Consider the following 16,570-nt stretch of genomic DNA (forward strand, 5'->3'; position numbering starts at 1 on the left):
TTAAAATTAAATGATCAAATCAAATGAATTTTGATTCAGTTAGTCAATTAAAATACACCTGTGTAAAAAAAGTAACTGCTTTTTAAAAGCCTTATATGTATTTACTCTATATTTGGCAACTACTTAATATGTATTAATACTTGCTGAACTAAAATACATTCAAGATTAACAATACCTGACTGGAATCCTATATAAGGTTGGTAACTATCTTAGAAAAAATGTTTAAATAGCTTGCCTCTATAGATCAGAGCTACTCAAAGTGCCAGTCTACAAACTATTATCGGTCTAGGAAGAAATAGTATATATAGAGAAAGTGATTTAGAAACCTTTATGGCAATTTGACATTGCTCTCATATCCAATTACATTATCAGTGAACTTGTGTCTTTGGACAGGGTATAGACCTGTTCATGTCTATACTGACTGTTTATGTCACAAGCTATATGCTTATATAGGTCTGCCATCACCTGGAAATAAAAAAGAAACTGGTCCTTTAACAAAGACAGTTTGAGGAGTACTATTACAGACAACTTTACTTATGCCCTCCAACCATAACTGATTTCACATTTAATATTTATTAAGTCATTCTCATATTAAAAACTTACCCTCAACATAATTCTGGGTTTTATGTTATTAAAATCAGCTACATAAATTTAGGCCACAAATGGACCAGTGATGATGTCATGAACAAGTATTATAATTATTACAATTCTGTATACCCTAAATTCAAAAAAATAGTACAAAAGAGTATTCACTAAAAATACAAAATATAAAAATTCAAGGACTTAATGGATGCCTCTTGCTCTGCCTCAAACCCAAAGGGCCACAGAGTCCACACTGCAATGACTGGAATGAATATATGCAGCGCTCCCCTCAAACATATTCTTTTTTTATTACCTGTACCAGGATTCTCGGTCTTTGAGGTGAAGGAAAAGGGATGTTTTGCATAAAATGTGAAATGTGCCTAGAAAAAAATTTTGAAATAAAGACAATTACTTTTCTAAAATACTTCATGGATTTTACAGATCTTAAATATAATTTATCATCCCAGATTTGACAAAGCCATTTACCTAAAACTTAATAAACAAAAGTCAATGTGCCATTAGAAAAGATGTGACTTTAAAAAGACAGTAACTCCACATCTATTTTTCTGGCTCACAAAACATTTCCATGACAGAGAGATTTACAAATTGAAGGGAAAACATGTAGAGGTCAGTGAACACTAAAACCAAAACCTTACTTTAGTATCAATCAAAGAAATTGAAAGTGAAGTCGCTCAGTCCTGTCCGACTCTTTTTGACCCCACGGACTGTAGCCTACCAGGCTCCTCCCATCCATGGGATTTTCCAGGCAAGAGTACTGGAGCGGGTTGTCATTTCCTTCTCCAGGTGATCTTCCCAACCCAGGGATCAAACCTGGGTCTCCCACATTGTAGGCAGACGCTTTTACCATCTGAGCCACCAGGGAAGTCTCAATTACCTCACCCCTAACTTCTACATCCGTTTAGAGATTTTTTAACTTGAAATGGTCATTTGGGTTGGTTTGGGTATGTGTGCATCAACAGCTACTTTTCTCTTGGTTATTCAAGAATGAGCAGGAAGAACACACACAGTGCAACGTGTATGTTTCTTCCTTAGCTGAATTCTCACATTTTTATGTGATCATTCTCACCACCACTCCTCAGTTTTAAATTCGAAGTCAGGGATTCTGTGAAGAAGAGAGCAAGTAAAAAGTAGGATGATTGTGATTCTCCTTCCCTTTCAACTCTTTATGCTTAAAGTTAGGTAAACAATGAAATGTACATATATACATCCAATTTTTCCATCAGACACCCTTCAAATCATTATACATACTTCTCAATGGGAAGAGGATGTGGTCCAGACACAGAAAGTTTGTAGATAAACATGAGAAATTTTCTAAAAGCTTCAAAAAAAGGCCAGTGCGAGAGTAAACAAATGCATTTGTTCGAATTGATGGATTTAGAGACCATTTTTCTCTCCACAGGTGTCAACAGGCCCAGGTGCATAAGCTGTTTTTCTGTCAGAAGTTCTCGAGAGTAAGGCTCGTAAAACTGGATTGCAGCTCCATATACCTACAGAGTAAAAGAATTTCATGATAAAATTTGAGTGTTTTTTAAAACTTAATTTCTCTTTCTCTATTCCAAAAGAAATATTTGCTTAGAGTACATATGACAGATAAATGAAAAAAAAAAAATCTGAAGCACTGCTGATGGGAATATAAAATGGTTGCAGCTATGGTGGAAAACAGTTGGCAGCTCCTCCAAAAGTTAAACAATTACCATATGATTCACCTACGTATATACCCAAAACAATCGAAAGCAGGGACTCAAATATTTGTACACAGCATTATTCACAATAACCAAAAAAATGGAAACAACCCAAACGTCCACCAACAAATGAACAGATACACAAAATGTGGTACAGTCATCCTTCAGTATTCAAGGGTGGTTGATTCCAGAACCCCAGCGGACACCAAGATCCATGAATGCTCAAGTTCCTTATACAAAATGTATGAGTAGTACAATCAGCCCTCCAGATCCACAGGTTTGGCATCCATAGATACAGTGGGCTGACTGTATATACATTCATGAAAAGAAGGGAAGTGAAAAGCAAAGGGGAAAAGGAAAGATACACCAATTTGAATACAGTCATATACTCATATGTATTATTCATCCCTAACAAGGAATCAAATTCTGAAAAATATTGCAACATAGACAAACCTTGACAACATTATGCTAAGTGAAACAAGCCAGACACAGGAAGACAAATATTCTATGATTCCATTTACATACGCTACCTAGAATAGACAAACTGGTAGAGACAGATAGTAGAAAAGAGGGACATACGGTAGGATTAGAAGAAGCTTCTGTTTCAAGTGATGAAAAAGTTCTGAAAATGGATAAGTGATACTTTTGTAAGTCTTGTAACTGAAAATAGATAAATGACACTTTAATAAATCTTCTAACACTCTATATATGTGTGTGTAGGTATATACATGTGTATATATGCCATATTTATGTCTGTGTGAGTTATATCATATTTATCCTTTAATTTACAGATACAAACAACACTCTCGGATACAATTATTTCAAAGTCATCTCAAGGGTTTTTAACAAGCAATATGACAAAAGCATCTCAAAGAGGCTCTGTTGTTCTCTACTAGTCAAGGTATATTTGGTAATTCAAGTGTTTGAAGATCTTTAAAAATTCATTTATACTTACTGCTTTCAAAGTGAGAAACTATAAATGATTATTAAGCTAGAAAGTTAGCTTACTTGTAAGCAATCCAGTCAATGCATTATTGGCCTTCATTCACTGAGTATTTTACTATGTTCCAGACACTGTGCTGGACACTTAACCTCATCTATCATCTTACAGTGGTTGAAAACATGACGGCTGCTCATGGACACAGATGCATTTTTGTTTGCTTCACAAAAGTCAGCCTCTGTCAGTTACACTTTTCAATAAAATTGTGTATTCTATCAAATATCCTATGAAAGGTTTCAATTTTTAAATTTCCACTGATCTGTAGTTTTATTTACTTTTTATTTCCTAATTTTTTTGCCATTTCTTTTTTATTTTAAATGATTATTCTTTGTCATTATTACTATTTACACATGTTTTGAGTTTTTGGAACCTACAAATATACATGTGCTTTAGAGAATATATACATTCATTTCTCCTGGGATATGCTCAGGTGTATAACTGTTGGGCCACAGAGTTATCTCTTATCCTGTTGATAACGTAGAAGTTCTTTAAATATTCTGAATACAAGACCTTTGTGGAACACATACTGTATCACATTACTTTCTCCTTTTCCACCTTTTTTCCATTTTCACCTTCTTAATGGTACCTTTGAACGAACAGGTGTCCTTAACTTCAATAAGGTCCTATTATTCACCTTTTCTTTCATGGCTAGTGCTATGTCTCTCCTTTCTGGGGGCTTTTGTCTTTGGTATTCCATGGTTTTACTATAACATGAAAATAAGTGGTTCTACATATATATATATATATTTTTTTTTTTTTTCTCCTTAAGATTCAGAGTACATCTTTCACCTGAAAACTCAATTTTTCATCAACCCTGGAAAACTCTCAATCAACCATTAGCTCTTAAAATGCTGCCTCTCCTCTTTCTAATCTCTCCTTCTGGATTATTAAGTATCTATTGGTCTTTTTGATTCTATTCTCTACACTTTAAAACTCCTTTTATGTTTTCCTGTGCCACGTTTGAGGTTAACTTATTTTCCACTTCATTAATTCTTCCTTCATGCATGACTTACCTGCTGTTTAAGCCATTGATTAAATTTTTAGTTTTAAGGATCATATTTTGCATTTCTAGACACTTCTTTTTCCAACTTGTCTACTCATTTTTCAAAATATCCTATTCTTTCTTTGATGTGTTGAGCTTCTCTCTTAGGTCTTGAATATTTCCACTATATATTCAATTTATAAAATCTTTGATATTATCATTCTATCATTTCAATATCTTAAAGGTATAATCCAGGTCTGTGTCTTATTGATTCTTCCTATGATACCTATGTCTTCTATCTTTTATTAGAATCTCATCTTGAGTCCTGGGTTTTGGCTTTATCTCTCCAGAGACTTTATATTTGCTCCTAAGAACACTCGAGTGGTATTAGTATCTTGATTCCAATTTTCATGTTGACTTCCCACTTTGGGCATTCTAGTACAAAATTTAAATAAAAAATGTATTGTGTCTGAACAGGATCCTAACATTCAAATAAGACATCTCATATTAAACAGTCTGTGGATTAAAAACATGGGCAAAACTGGTTTAATAAAAGGAAAACATATACCTTTTCAGCAGAAGAACCTGTGAGAACAAAAGTTGAGAAAACTGGAAGTGGGTATTTGCTTTGGGGATCCCAACATTCAATAGTAGCTCCCATCGGAAGGCAGAAGAGAGGGACACATTCTGAGAGTGGAAATGACTCATAGTCCTCTTCTGGATATCTAAAAATTAAACCTTTTGGAAAAAGAAGATAATGATAATTTATTTATCCATTGATTCCTTATTTTATTTATTCTTTTTATTTTTCATTCTTTGGCTACACTGCACAACTTGTGGGATCTTAGTTCCCAGATCAGGGAATGAACCCAGGCCCACAGCAGTGCAAGTGCACAGTCCTAACCACTGGACTACCAGGCAACTCGACAATTTTTTTTAAAACTATTTAACTTTTAAATAGTTATTTTTAAATAGTTATTAATATGTAAAACATACTAATAGGATATTTTAATTGCAAATTTTATATGTGAAATATTTATGTGTGAAATTTCAAGATCAACTTTTCTCTTGCCATATCAGAAATGAGAATAACAAATTTAACATTTATTTTTACTCATGGACTTAGAGTTCATTAAAACACTAAAATGTATTAAATATACTAGTTAAAATTCTATTTAACAGAACCATTAATTTATTTTTCCTGCATACTTCCAACGTCTTAGAGAATGCAAGAAACATTCAGGGAAATTTACCAACTATAATAATAAACAACTCAGGGAAGGGACAGTATTGCCAAGGCAGCAGAAATTATCTTAGCCCCTAAACTTATTTTGAGAGAGCAACAGTGTAAAATGAATGCAAGATGAAAAGTAAATGAGATAGAAACTCTTGTGACTAAGTACAAAGTATGAGAGATCAAGAAAGCAGGAGGAAAGGGGCACTCTGAGAAGCCTAACAAAGCCTCCTCAGAATTAAACAGCTACATGGTGTCTCTAATATCTCTAATATGCACACACTTCTAGGTTAAACATTTGAAAATCAGTAGCTGAATTTTTAAGTCTAAATTCAGTCTCCAAAACTCTTTATTCTAATATGTATGTCTTATATCAAATGCCTGAACAGTTTCACAAAACTTGTTTCTATAAGTTAATTCTGTAAGTTTAAGTGACACTAACACCTCAAAAAAAATTTTTTTAAGGAAATCACATGTAATCAACACACTACAGCAATATCAACAGTATTACATTTTAAAGTGATACTGAAATTTATAACTGTCAGTTGCTGCCTTTATTTTCATATTATAAATTAAATGGTTTGATTCATTAATATGGGTGTCTTTATGAGGACAATTAAGATTTCTCATATATGGATCTGCCTGACTTCTCTGAAGTAAAACCTTATTCCAAAAATTGTGCATGACAAAAAGTAATGACACTGCTTCTTTTCACCAAGAAGTATTCCAGTATCTCTTCTATTTATAGCTGGAGCATACCTGTATTTTCAGTTTTTATCCCACCATACCGGTGGGATGAAGAGGTCACACTTAAATCTTTACAGCCCTTGACACTTTACTGTGCAGTAAGAATGTGACGATAGATTTCTCAAACACTTCATGGCAGAAAAGGTTCTCAGGCCCTCCTCTCTTCCATATAGCTGATTCTTTGCAACAAGGGAAAAAGGAAGCAAGTCCACCTCTCATGGCAAGTAACATGTGGTTTCAAATCAGACACACAGAGATAAGAGAAGGAGATATATAAGAAGTAAAGATGCAGTCTGACACCTTTCTGATTATCAAAACATAAAAAGGTCAGAAAGTAAGCATTTTCCACTCAACTAGACTAACAGTTCGAATGTTTATTCCACAAACGCTTGTTTGGAATAAAATTTTCTGTTCAATTAATAGTGTATTTTTGTTGGTAAGGGGTAATATTAATATATCCTATAGTATGAATTTAAGAAAACTTATGTCTTTACATGCTAAAGTTATAATTAACTCAATTTATGAATAGATCAATTCCACAAACTGTATAAGGGAGCAAACACTGTCTCTTCTAACCAAATGTTAGTGTGTAACAATTCCTATAGTAATAGAAACCTTTTCTTTTTTTCAAATTTACTTACCAGCTTTATATGCTATAGCATTAGAAGCAGGCACAGACTTCTTATAACACAGAAACACACTGGAACCCCACTGTAAAATATAAATTAGGTTTTAAAAAGACAAAAGAGTGAGTGAAAATCAATTGATTTTGTCAAATGTCTTCTAAAGATTTTGATTATTTCTTCAGGGAAGTCTATTTAAAACATGTTTATCAAACAGACTGTATAGTATACAATATAACAAAGCATGAAACTGAAAACACTAAAAAAAAAAAAAGGAGTAATAAAAAAACATTGCCACAAAAATTAAACTGATGTGAGGTTTGTTTCAAAAAGTTTAAAACTCTGTAATCATACAGAGGCTGCCTCTCTTTGAAAGAAAGAGCACAAAATGGAGTGGATGCTGAGCCCAATCTAGGGAAGACTGGGGCCACTAGATGCTATCAAGTCATTATCTCCAGAGTCAAACTGGTCTTGACTAAACAGCCTTGGGTGCATCGGTCAGCTCTGACTATATCATTTAGGCTTTCAGTTTGATTTAAAATATTTTTCAAAATAAACATAACTCAACATAAACACAACTCAGAATAAACGTAACTTTAGGGTCATCAAAAACTATAAATTCAATGCATATGTTGTATTTTTCTTTTTCACTACGACCCTTTTAAAATAAGCATGAAGACTACAATATCTAAGATAATTAAATAAACATAAGCAGTATCTCAACCCAGTCTCCCTGAAGTTGTCCTTGAAGACAACACTGAAACCCAAAAGCTAGTAAAATCTGTACATTAGTGTGATGTATTAGCACATACCAAGAAAAAAAAATCCCCTACTTTAAATATCTATTTTCTGGATGAAATTATTCTAAAACATCAGATCGCTAATGATTTTTTAAGTTACAATGAACTATGAAAATTAGAAGGCTAAAATTTTTTTTTTAAGTCATGAAAATATAAACTGAGAGTAAATAATAAGCCAAATGATAAACAGGAATCCAAAAAATTTTTCTTAATTTTCATATGAAATTTCGGAAATGAAACTTTATTCTTACCATTCCACAATTTAAGTTTTTATCAACTTTGCAGAAAGTATGGGGAGGGGTTTCTCCCTTACTGGTTACAATAACACAGATGTCAGTTACAGCCAAAGAATTCTGGGGCCGAATTAAAGGAGCCCTTCGATAAGTGATAAAGATTCTTTGTGAAGTAGTTGAACTATTGTTGACATTGGCACAGCGACCATAGGGTGTGGCTTGGATCACTTCACATCCTGGAATAAGCCTTTCTTTCCCATCATATAAAACTCTGTATGGAAGGGAAGAAAAAAAACTGACATGTAAACTTATGTCAGGTTAACACTACTTTTTTCTCCTTGATAACAAAATACATTTTTATTTTTGGTCTCCCCTGTTGTTTCCCAAAACTTAATTACAAACAAAAACTAAAATTATTACTTTGGGAATTATAAATCTCTTAGCTACTCTGTTTTAACAGTTAGAACACAATTTCAAAAGTGTAAATAGGATCAAACAATTTCTTTGTTTGTTTTTTTATTGCTTATTATAAGAAACATGAAACAAAAGAGAGGCGCTACTCCAACCATCCTCAGGTCAATTCTTAGAAGTTTTATCTAATATTCAGATGTTTTCACAAAACTTACTTTCATAATTCTCCTCAAAATTTTCCCTTTAAAAATTCCTCAACTGAAACTATAAAACACTGTTTAAAGAAATTACAGATGAGCTAATAAATAAAAAGGGCTTTCCCTGATGGCTCAGCAGTACAGAGCCTATAATGCAGGAAACACAACGTTCAATCCCTGGGTTGGGATGAGCCCCAGGAGTAAGAAATGGCAACCCACTCTAGTACACCTGGGAAATACCGGGGACAGAGAAGCCTAGCAGGCTACAGTCCATGGGTTCACAAAGAATCGGACATGACTCAGCGATAATCAACAACAACAATAAATAAAACGTCATCTCATGGTCATGGATTAAGATGACTTAGTATTGGTTAGATATCAACTTTCTGCAAACAGATCTAAATGGTCAACATAATTATGATCTAAATCCTAGCTGCTGCTGCCTGCTTTTGTTAAATAAGTTTAGGGCTTCACAAACCCTCATCACATAACCTAACTAGCTCCTTAAAAATATACTTTCACTATAGCTTTTTGTTCTTTTATGTTTAATAAACTTACCTGATAAGTACAAACAAATGAAATCACATTTTAGGCTCTAATGCCTTCATTTCAATATTTTTTTGAAAGGAAATAATCTAATGACTCAGTTCAATGCAGAGAAATTCAGTAAGGATGGACAGAAGTACATATCTTACTACACTTGATCTTGAAGTTAACAAATAATAACAGAACCATCAAGGATTTTAAATTTTCTATTCCTGTGCACCTTAAATAAATTGTATTCCCTTCACTACAGCAAAAGAAAGTCACCATACCCAATGTCAGTAAGGGGTGGTTTCTCTCTCCCTCTCTTGTAACAGAGAAACAATTCTGGACTTTTCAGACTTCCATAGTTCAAGTTTGCCTGGAGACCTGATGGAGTGGCTTCAACACAGGTGTAACCTTCAGGTACTGTTTCCCCAGCTGATTTGTTAATAACTGCAATGTCTGTAATTGGAGCTTTAGGTCCAGTTGACTTAGTATCTAAACGATTTATTTCTTGATCCAGAAGAGTAGATGTATCAGTGAGACCTGCCACAACAAAGTAGTCCACCACTCTTGGCCCTTTGTTTTCTATCATGGCTGCTACTAGGTTTCCTGGAAGAGAGACAGAGAAAGAGAAAAAAAAAATACATCAATTAAATGAAATGGCTTACCCTAACTCACTAAATTAAAATACTCCTGAGTTAATATTAACCAGCACACTTCCCAGTTGGATTTACAGTCAAACTGTAGTCACTCTGCAGAAGAAGCTTGTTATATAGCATTTAATCAGTTTTTACCTCCTACAAAGTAGAAGTTTACAGCACAAATTCATTTGTAAGACAACTATGATTCTATCATCTGCCTAAGGCCCTGTTAAGGATAATCAAACTATCGGAAGTAGGCCATGGTGCTTTCCTTTCAGCAAAATGCATACACACACACACACATGAACAAAATGCATTCACACACAAATGAACAAAATGTACACAAACACACAAGAACAAAATGCATACCATTTTAAAAAATCATTCTAAGTTACAGAATTCTTAGAGCAAAACTTTACATTTAAACAAATGAACTGAGTTCATCATGAATTATTCAAGGTCTAATAGAAAAAAATAAAGATACTAGTAATAAATATAATTGGGCTTCCCTGGTGGCTCGTAAAGAACCTGCCTGCAACCCAAGAGACATGGGTTCAATCCCTGCGTGGGGAAGATTCCCTGGAAAAGTGAATGGCAACCCACTCCAGTGTTTTTGCCTAGAAAATCTCATGGATAGAGGAGCCATGAGGTCATAACGAGTTGGACAGGACTTAGCAACTAAACAACAACAAAAAGCAATAAAAATAAACCAGTCTCTTAATCCAATCAGGAATATGCCCCTATAGGTAAAAAACTAAGTAAACACTGGGTAAACTAAGACTGTTTAAGTGTCAAAACTGAGTATGTTTAGGGGTCAAAACTAACTTATGTTTCAGTTCACTTCAGTCGCTCAGTCGTGTCCGACTCTTTGCGACCCCATGAATCGCAGCACACCGGGCCTCCCTGTCCATCACCAACTCCGGGAGTTCACTCAAACTCACGTCCATCGAGTCAGTGATGCCATCCAGCCATGTCATCCTCTGTCGTCCCCTTCTCCTCCTGCCCCTAATCCCTCCCAGCATCAGGGTCTTTTCCAATGAGTTAACTCTTTGCATGAGGTGGCCAAAGTATTGGAGTTTCAGCCTCAGCATCAGTCCTTCCAATCAGCACTCAGGACTGATTTCCTTTAGGATGGACTGGTTGATCTCCTTGCAGTCCAAGGGACCCTCAAGAGTCTTCTCCAACACCACAATTCAAAAGCATCAATTCTTTAGCACTCAGCTTTCTTCACAGTCCAACTCTCACATCCATACATGACCACAGGAAAAACCATAGCCTTGACTAGACGGACCTTTGTTGGCAAAGTAATGTCTCTGCTTTTCAATATGCTATCTAGGTTGGGCATAACTTTCCTTCCAAGGAGTAAGCGTCTTTTAATTTCATGGCTGCAGTCACCATCTGCAGTGATTTTGGAGCCCAAAAAAATAAAGTGTGACACTGTTTCCCCATCTATTTGCCATGAAGTGATGGGACCAGGTGCCATGATCTTAGTTTTCTGAATGTTGAGCTTTAAGCCAACTTCTTTACTCTCCTCTTTCACTTTCATCAAGAGGCTTTTTAGTTCCTCTTCACTTTATGCCATAAGGGTGGTGTCATCTGCACATCTGAGGTTATTAGGGGTCATTAACTATTTCATATATAAATACCAGAGACAGCATAAAAAAAATAACCAAAGAAGACAAATTTATATAAAATACATATTAAAAGACACTTAGGTAATACATGGTAGAAATCTAGAGAATATGAATGCTGAGTCAAGATTTCTATTATCTTTAAACTCAGCAACACTAAAAATAAAGTATCTGAGATCTTAAATATTTCTATGGATTTCATGTGCTTCTTAAAAATACTTTGTTAAGGTATAATTTACATACAATAAAATGTACATATTTAAAGTGTACAATTTGCTAAGTTTTCACAAATGTATACACCCATGAAACCATATCACAATCAAGATAGAGAACACATTCATCAACATCCAAAATACTCTTGTACCCCTTAATCACCCCTCCCTCCCCAGGCAATGAGTGACCTGCTTTGTGTCATTATAGATTAGTTTCTAGAATCGATATACATCAAACCACTCAGTGTATTCTTTTTTGGTCTGGCTTCTTTCACGCATTTATGTAATTATTCTGAGATTCGTCCACGTTACTGTTTATATCAACAGTTCATTCCTTTTTATTGCTGAGTAGTATTCCTCTGGCAGGCTACAGTCTGTGGGGTCAAAAAGAGTCGGACACGACTTAGCAACTGAAACAATTAACAACAATTCCATGTCTGAATATACCACAAGATGTTTATCCATTCACCTACATTAATAAACATACGGGCTATTTTCAGCTTGGAGCTATTATTTATATAAAGAAAGCTAACATGAAAACCCATGTACAAGCCTAACAGACATACGCTTTCATTTATCTTAGTCAAATTCTAAGATGGAATGAATGGATCACCTGGGAGGTATATGCAATTCTAAAGAGTGCCAAATCGTTTTCTAGAATGACTATATCATTTTACATTCCTATCACAGTATTTGAGAGTTCCAGTCATTCCACATCCTTTCCAACAGTCTAGAAGGTCAGTCTTTTTAATTTAGACTACATTCTATTATGCCTGTAGGGATACTTAGCTATAGATGTAATTTGCATCTTTCTAATAACTGGTGATGTTGACCACCTTTTCATGTGCTTATTCTCCATCTATATATTACCCTTTTCATGTATTATTGGATTCTACTTGCTAAAATTTTGTTTGAAATTTTACATTTGTTAATGAGGGATACCAGTCTATAGTTCTTTTTTCCCCCCCTTATACTGTCTTTAACTGATTTTGATATCAAGGTAATGTGATAGTACTGATGTTGAAGCTGAAACTCCAACAATTTGGCCACCTGATGCAAAGAGCTGACTCTTTTGAAAAGAGCCTGATGCTGGGAAATATTAGGGCAGGGGGAGAAGGGGACAACAGAGGATGAGATGGTTGGATGGCATCACCGACTCAATGGACATGAGTTTGGGTAAACTCCAGCAGTTGGTGATGGACAGGGAGGCCTGGTGAGCTGAAGTCCATGGGGTCGCAAAGAGTCGGACACGACTGAGCGACTGAACTGAACTGAATGTGATAATCTCACAGAATGACTTGGGAAAACTTTCTCCTTCAGTTTTCAAGAATTTGTATAGAATTGTTGTTAATTTTTTCCATCATCCAGGTCTAGAGTTTACTTTGAGAGTATACTGTAAACTCTAAATTCATTTCTTTTAACATGTAGGACAATTCAGGTTACCTATTTCTTCTTGAGTAAACTTTCATAGTTTGTGGTTTCATAGTTTGTACCAGTCTTAGTCCATTTAGGCTGCTATACCAGAATATCATAGATTGGGTGACTTATAAACAACAAAAATTTATTTCTTGAAGATGGAAATTCAAGATCACTGGCAGATTCAGTGTCTAGTAATGGCTGGCTTCCTAGGTCACCAAAGGCTGTCTTTTCACTGTAACTTCTCAGGGTGGAAAGGAGCAAAGGATCTTCCCGGAGTCTCTTTGAGAAAGACACTAAAACCACTGATGAGGGTTGCATCTACATGACCAAAACACGTTCCAAAGCCCTACTTCCATATACTATCACATTGTGGGTTACATTTTAACATAATAATTGGGGGGACTTCCCAGTGGTCCAGTGGTTAAGAATTTGCCTTCCAATGCAGGGTACGCAGGTTCAATTCCTCGTCTGGGAACTAAGATCCCACGAGCTGCAGGACAGCAGAGCAACGAAACTGTCAGGCCACAAGCAAGACCCAATGCAGCCAAAAATTAAAATAAATAAATGAATAAATGAAGAATTGGGAGAGGGCATATGGCCAGGAATTTGTCCATTTCATCTAAGTTGTGTAATTTACTTGTATAAAGTTTTTCATAATATCCCCTTATTCTTTTAGTATCTGTAGAATATGTAGTGATGCCACATTTCTCATTTTTGACAGTCATATTTCTCATTTATGATATCAATCAAGTCTGTGCCTTCTTTTTATCCTGGTCAGTCTGGCTAGAAAATTGTCAATTTTATTTTTCTTCTCTAAGAACCAGCTTTCAGTTTCACTGGTTCTTCTCTTTCTTGCTTGTCTATTTCATTGATTTCTATTTTGAACTTTATAACTTTCTTTCCTCTGTTTATGTAGACTTTAATTTGCTCTATTTCTAGTTTCTTAAGGTCAGAGCTGAGGTCACTGAGATCTTTCTTTTCTAATGTATGAATTCAGAGCTAAAATGTTCCTCTTCCAATATCGTCTTTGTGGCATCTCACAAACTCAGTTATGTCTTCTTCTTATTCAGTTCAACATATTTTTAAATTTCTCTTTCTCATTTTCTTTGACCAATGGGCTACATACAGTATGCTTTTCAGTTTGCAAATTTTGTACCTGGAAATTTTCCAAGAATCTTTCGGTTATTGATTTCTAACTTAAATATACTATGCTTGGAGGATATACTACATATGACTTGCAGTCTTTTATTTTTATTGAGATTAGTTTTACAGCTAAGAATATAGTCTCTTTGATAAATACAATGTACATTTTAGTGGAATGTATGTTCTATTTTTGCTGGAGAGAGGCCAAGAAGGTTATTAGTGTTATTCAAATCTATATATCCTTCCTAATTTTCTGCCTACTTGTTTAATTATTAACACAGTGTTACTGAAATCTGACTATAATTATATATCTATTGATGTCTCTCCTTTTAGTTCTATCAGTTTTTGCTTCATGTAATTTAAAGCTCTGCAGAGATAACTATCTAGAATTACTATGTCCTTTTGATGAACTGACCCCTTTCTCATTATGAAATGATATGCTTTATCTCTGGCAAAAATTAGTCTCTATTAACAAAAACTTTTGAAAAGTATTAAAATATTTATTAAAACTTAGATATACAGTTAAATTAGACTTCATTTTCCAACTATAGCCAAGATACCCTTTCAGAATCAATTTCATTTCACCTTACTATTTAGAATGGCATACATTTTAATAAATAAATATTCATAATATCAACAAAATATTCAGTTCAGTTCAGTCGCTCAGTCATGTCGAACTCTATGCAACCCCATGAATCGCAGCATGCCAGGCCTCCCTGTCCATCACTAACTCCTGGAGTTTACTCAAACTCATGTCCAGTGAGTCAGTGATGCCATCCAGCCATCTCATCCTCTGTCGTCCCCTACTCCTCCTGCCCCCAATCCCTTCCAGCACCAGGGTATTTTCCAATGAGTCAACTCTTCGCCTGAGGTGGCCAAAGTACTGGAGTTTCAGCTTTAGCATCAGTCCTTTCAATGAACACCCAGGACTGATCTACTTTAGGATGGACTGGTTAGATTTACAAGGCTAAATATAGCTTACAAAATTCCTGTCACTGAAATAAAAAGATTTTTTAAATGTTCAAAAATATCTGTATTCCCTGGTATTCCAAACCACAGAGAATGAAAAATGAACATTGTTTAAACCACAATGAAACTAAAGTATTATCAAAGTTATCTGCTACAATTAAGGCCTTAGTGATTCCATATAAAAAGTATTATCAACATCAGTTATGCTGGCTGAATCATGGAATTACAAAATCAAAAAAGTAACTCGTTTCAGATAAAGTCTGCTTCTTTTTAAGAAAATAAAGCAATATAATTCCCCACTGTTGCACCTGCAACTGACAGTTTTGTAAGGAAGAAGGGATATAAAGAAAGGCTGAAAATAGAAATGCTTTAAAGGAGTCATGGAAGATATGAGCTGCCAGAACTAGAGAGAGAACACAGGCAGCCACTACTGGTCAAAGTCATCCAACTACTGCTAAACGGACTTGGTAAACCAGAACTTCCTTCTTGTCTTTTCAAGAGAAAACAGAAATAATTCAGATTCCGCCCCCCATCACCACACGACTCCAATATTCCAGGGCAGAGCTCTTGTGACCAAACCATGTGTCATCTACCTCCCATGCCAAGTGTGAGTGCCTGGGCTGTAGAGAGCCCAGATAGTTCCTTTCCAACTGTACCCTGACTGCACATAGTTGAGCACTGGAATAATACAAATTTTTATTTAAATCACCAAGTTTTAATGTCAGCCACTATACTATAAATATAGTATTTATACTATACTATTTGTATAGTATAAATACTATACAAATAAAATGCAGGCTATATTCCCTCTAAAGATTAAATATCTATAAAAGAACAATTTCTAAATTTCATTTTAAATTCTGACCTGGTTAGACACCCAACTTCTTAATGAAATTTATGTGAGCCAGTGAACCTAACTGTATATCAAACTGATAATGTAATCACATAGAAGAGAATGAAAAAGGAGAACTAATCCAAGTAAGTTTTGGACAATTTAACATGAAGAACTGAAAATAAATCTTAACCTTTACTTAGAAGGCTGTTTTTTTAATACTGGTATATTTGTAGCAATTCTGAAATTATTCAATATGTACTCTACGATTGCATAATTGTTGGAAGCCAGAGTTTTTGCTATGAGAAAAGGGAAATATAACTAAGGGATGGGATAAGACAAGTAAGAATCTCTATTGAGAATGTAATTAAGAGGTATCAGTACAAAGTCACAATTTTAAAATATATATACACCGAAGCAGAAATCTTTTATTAATGTAAAAATTAGTCAAATTAAAATAAAATTTGGATTTCAATTAACAACGATGTAACGATATTGATGTCTTAGTTTTGAAAAATGTACAGTGGTAATACAATATGTCAGCCATAGAGTACTATGTACAATGTACTCCAGTACTCTTGCCTGGAAAATCCCACGGACGGAGGAGCCTGGTAGGCTGCAGTCCATGGGGTCGCCAAGAGTCGGACGCGACTGAGCGACTTCACTTTCCCTTTTCACTTTCA

At 34.8% G+C, this 16,570-nt stretch overlaps 1 protein-coding gene across 4 annotated transcripts in view; it reads right to left on the minus strand.

Moving 5' to 3' along the window:
* The window catches only part of DENND4C (DENN domain containing 4C), a 119,315-nt gene that overhangs the window by 77,276 nt on the left and 25,469 nt on the right, over positions 1 to 16,570 (minus strand). For 3 of the 4 annotated variants that reach the window (XM_002689565.7, XM_005209911.5, XM_015472430.3), the window contains 6 exons: positions 9,328 to 9,649; positions 7,923 to 8,175; positions 6,890 to 6,959; positions 4,836 to 5,005; positions 1,852 to 2,090; positions 896 to 962 (listed from right to left, as the gene is read on the minus strand). In XM_002689565.7, coding sequence (XP_002689611.3) covers positions 896 to 962; positions 1,852 to 2,090; positions 4,836 to 5,005; positions 6,890 to 6,959; positions 7,923 to 8,175; positions 9,328 to 9,632 — 1,104 coding nt within the window. In that variant the 5' untranslated portion in view covers positions 9,633 to 9,649. Of the gene's footprint in view, positions 1 to 895; positions 963 to 1,647; positions 1,672 to 1,851; positions 2,091 to 4,835; positions 5,006 to 6,889; positions 6,960 to 7,922; positions 8,176 to 9,327; positions 9,650 to 16,570 lie in introns of those variants that run through there. The other variant, XM_059889382.1, reaches the window with a different exon arrangement.

Source organism: Bos taurus, chromosome 8 (genome assembly GCF_002263795.3).
Source record: "Bos taurus isolate L1 Dominette 01449 registration number 42190680 breed Hereford chromosome 8, ARS-UCD2.0, whole genome shotgun sequence".
NCBI lineage: Eukaryota > Metazoa > Chordata > Mammalia > Artiodactyla > Bovidae > Bos > Bos taurus.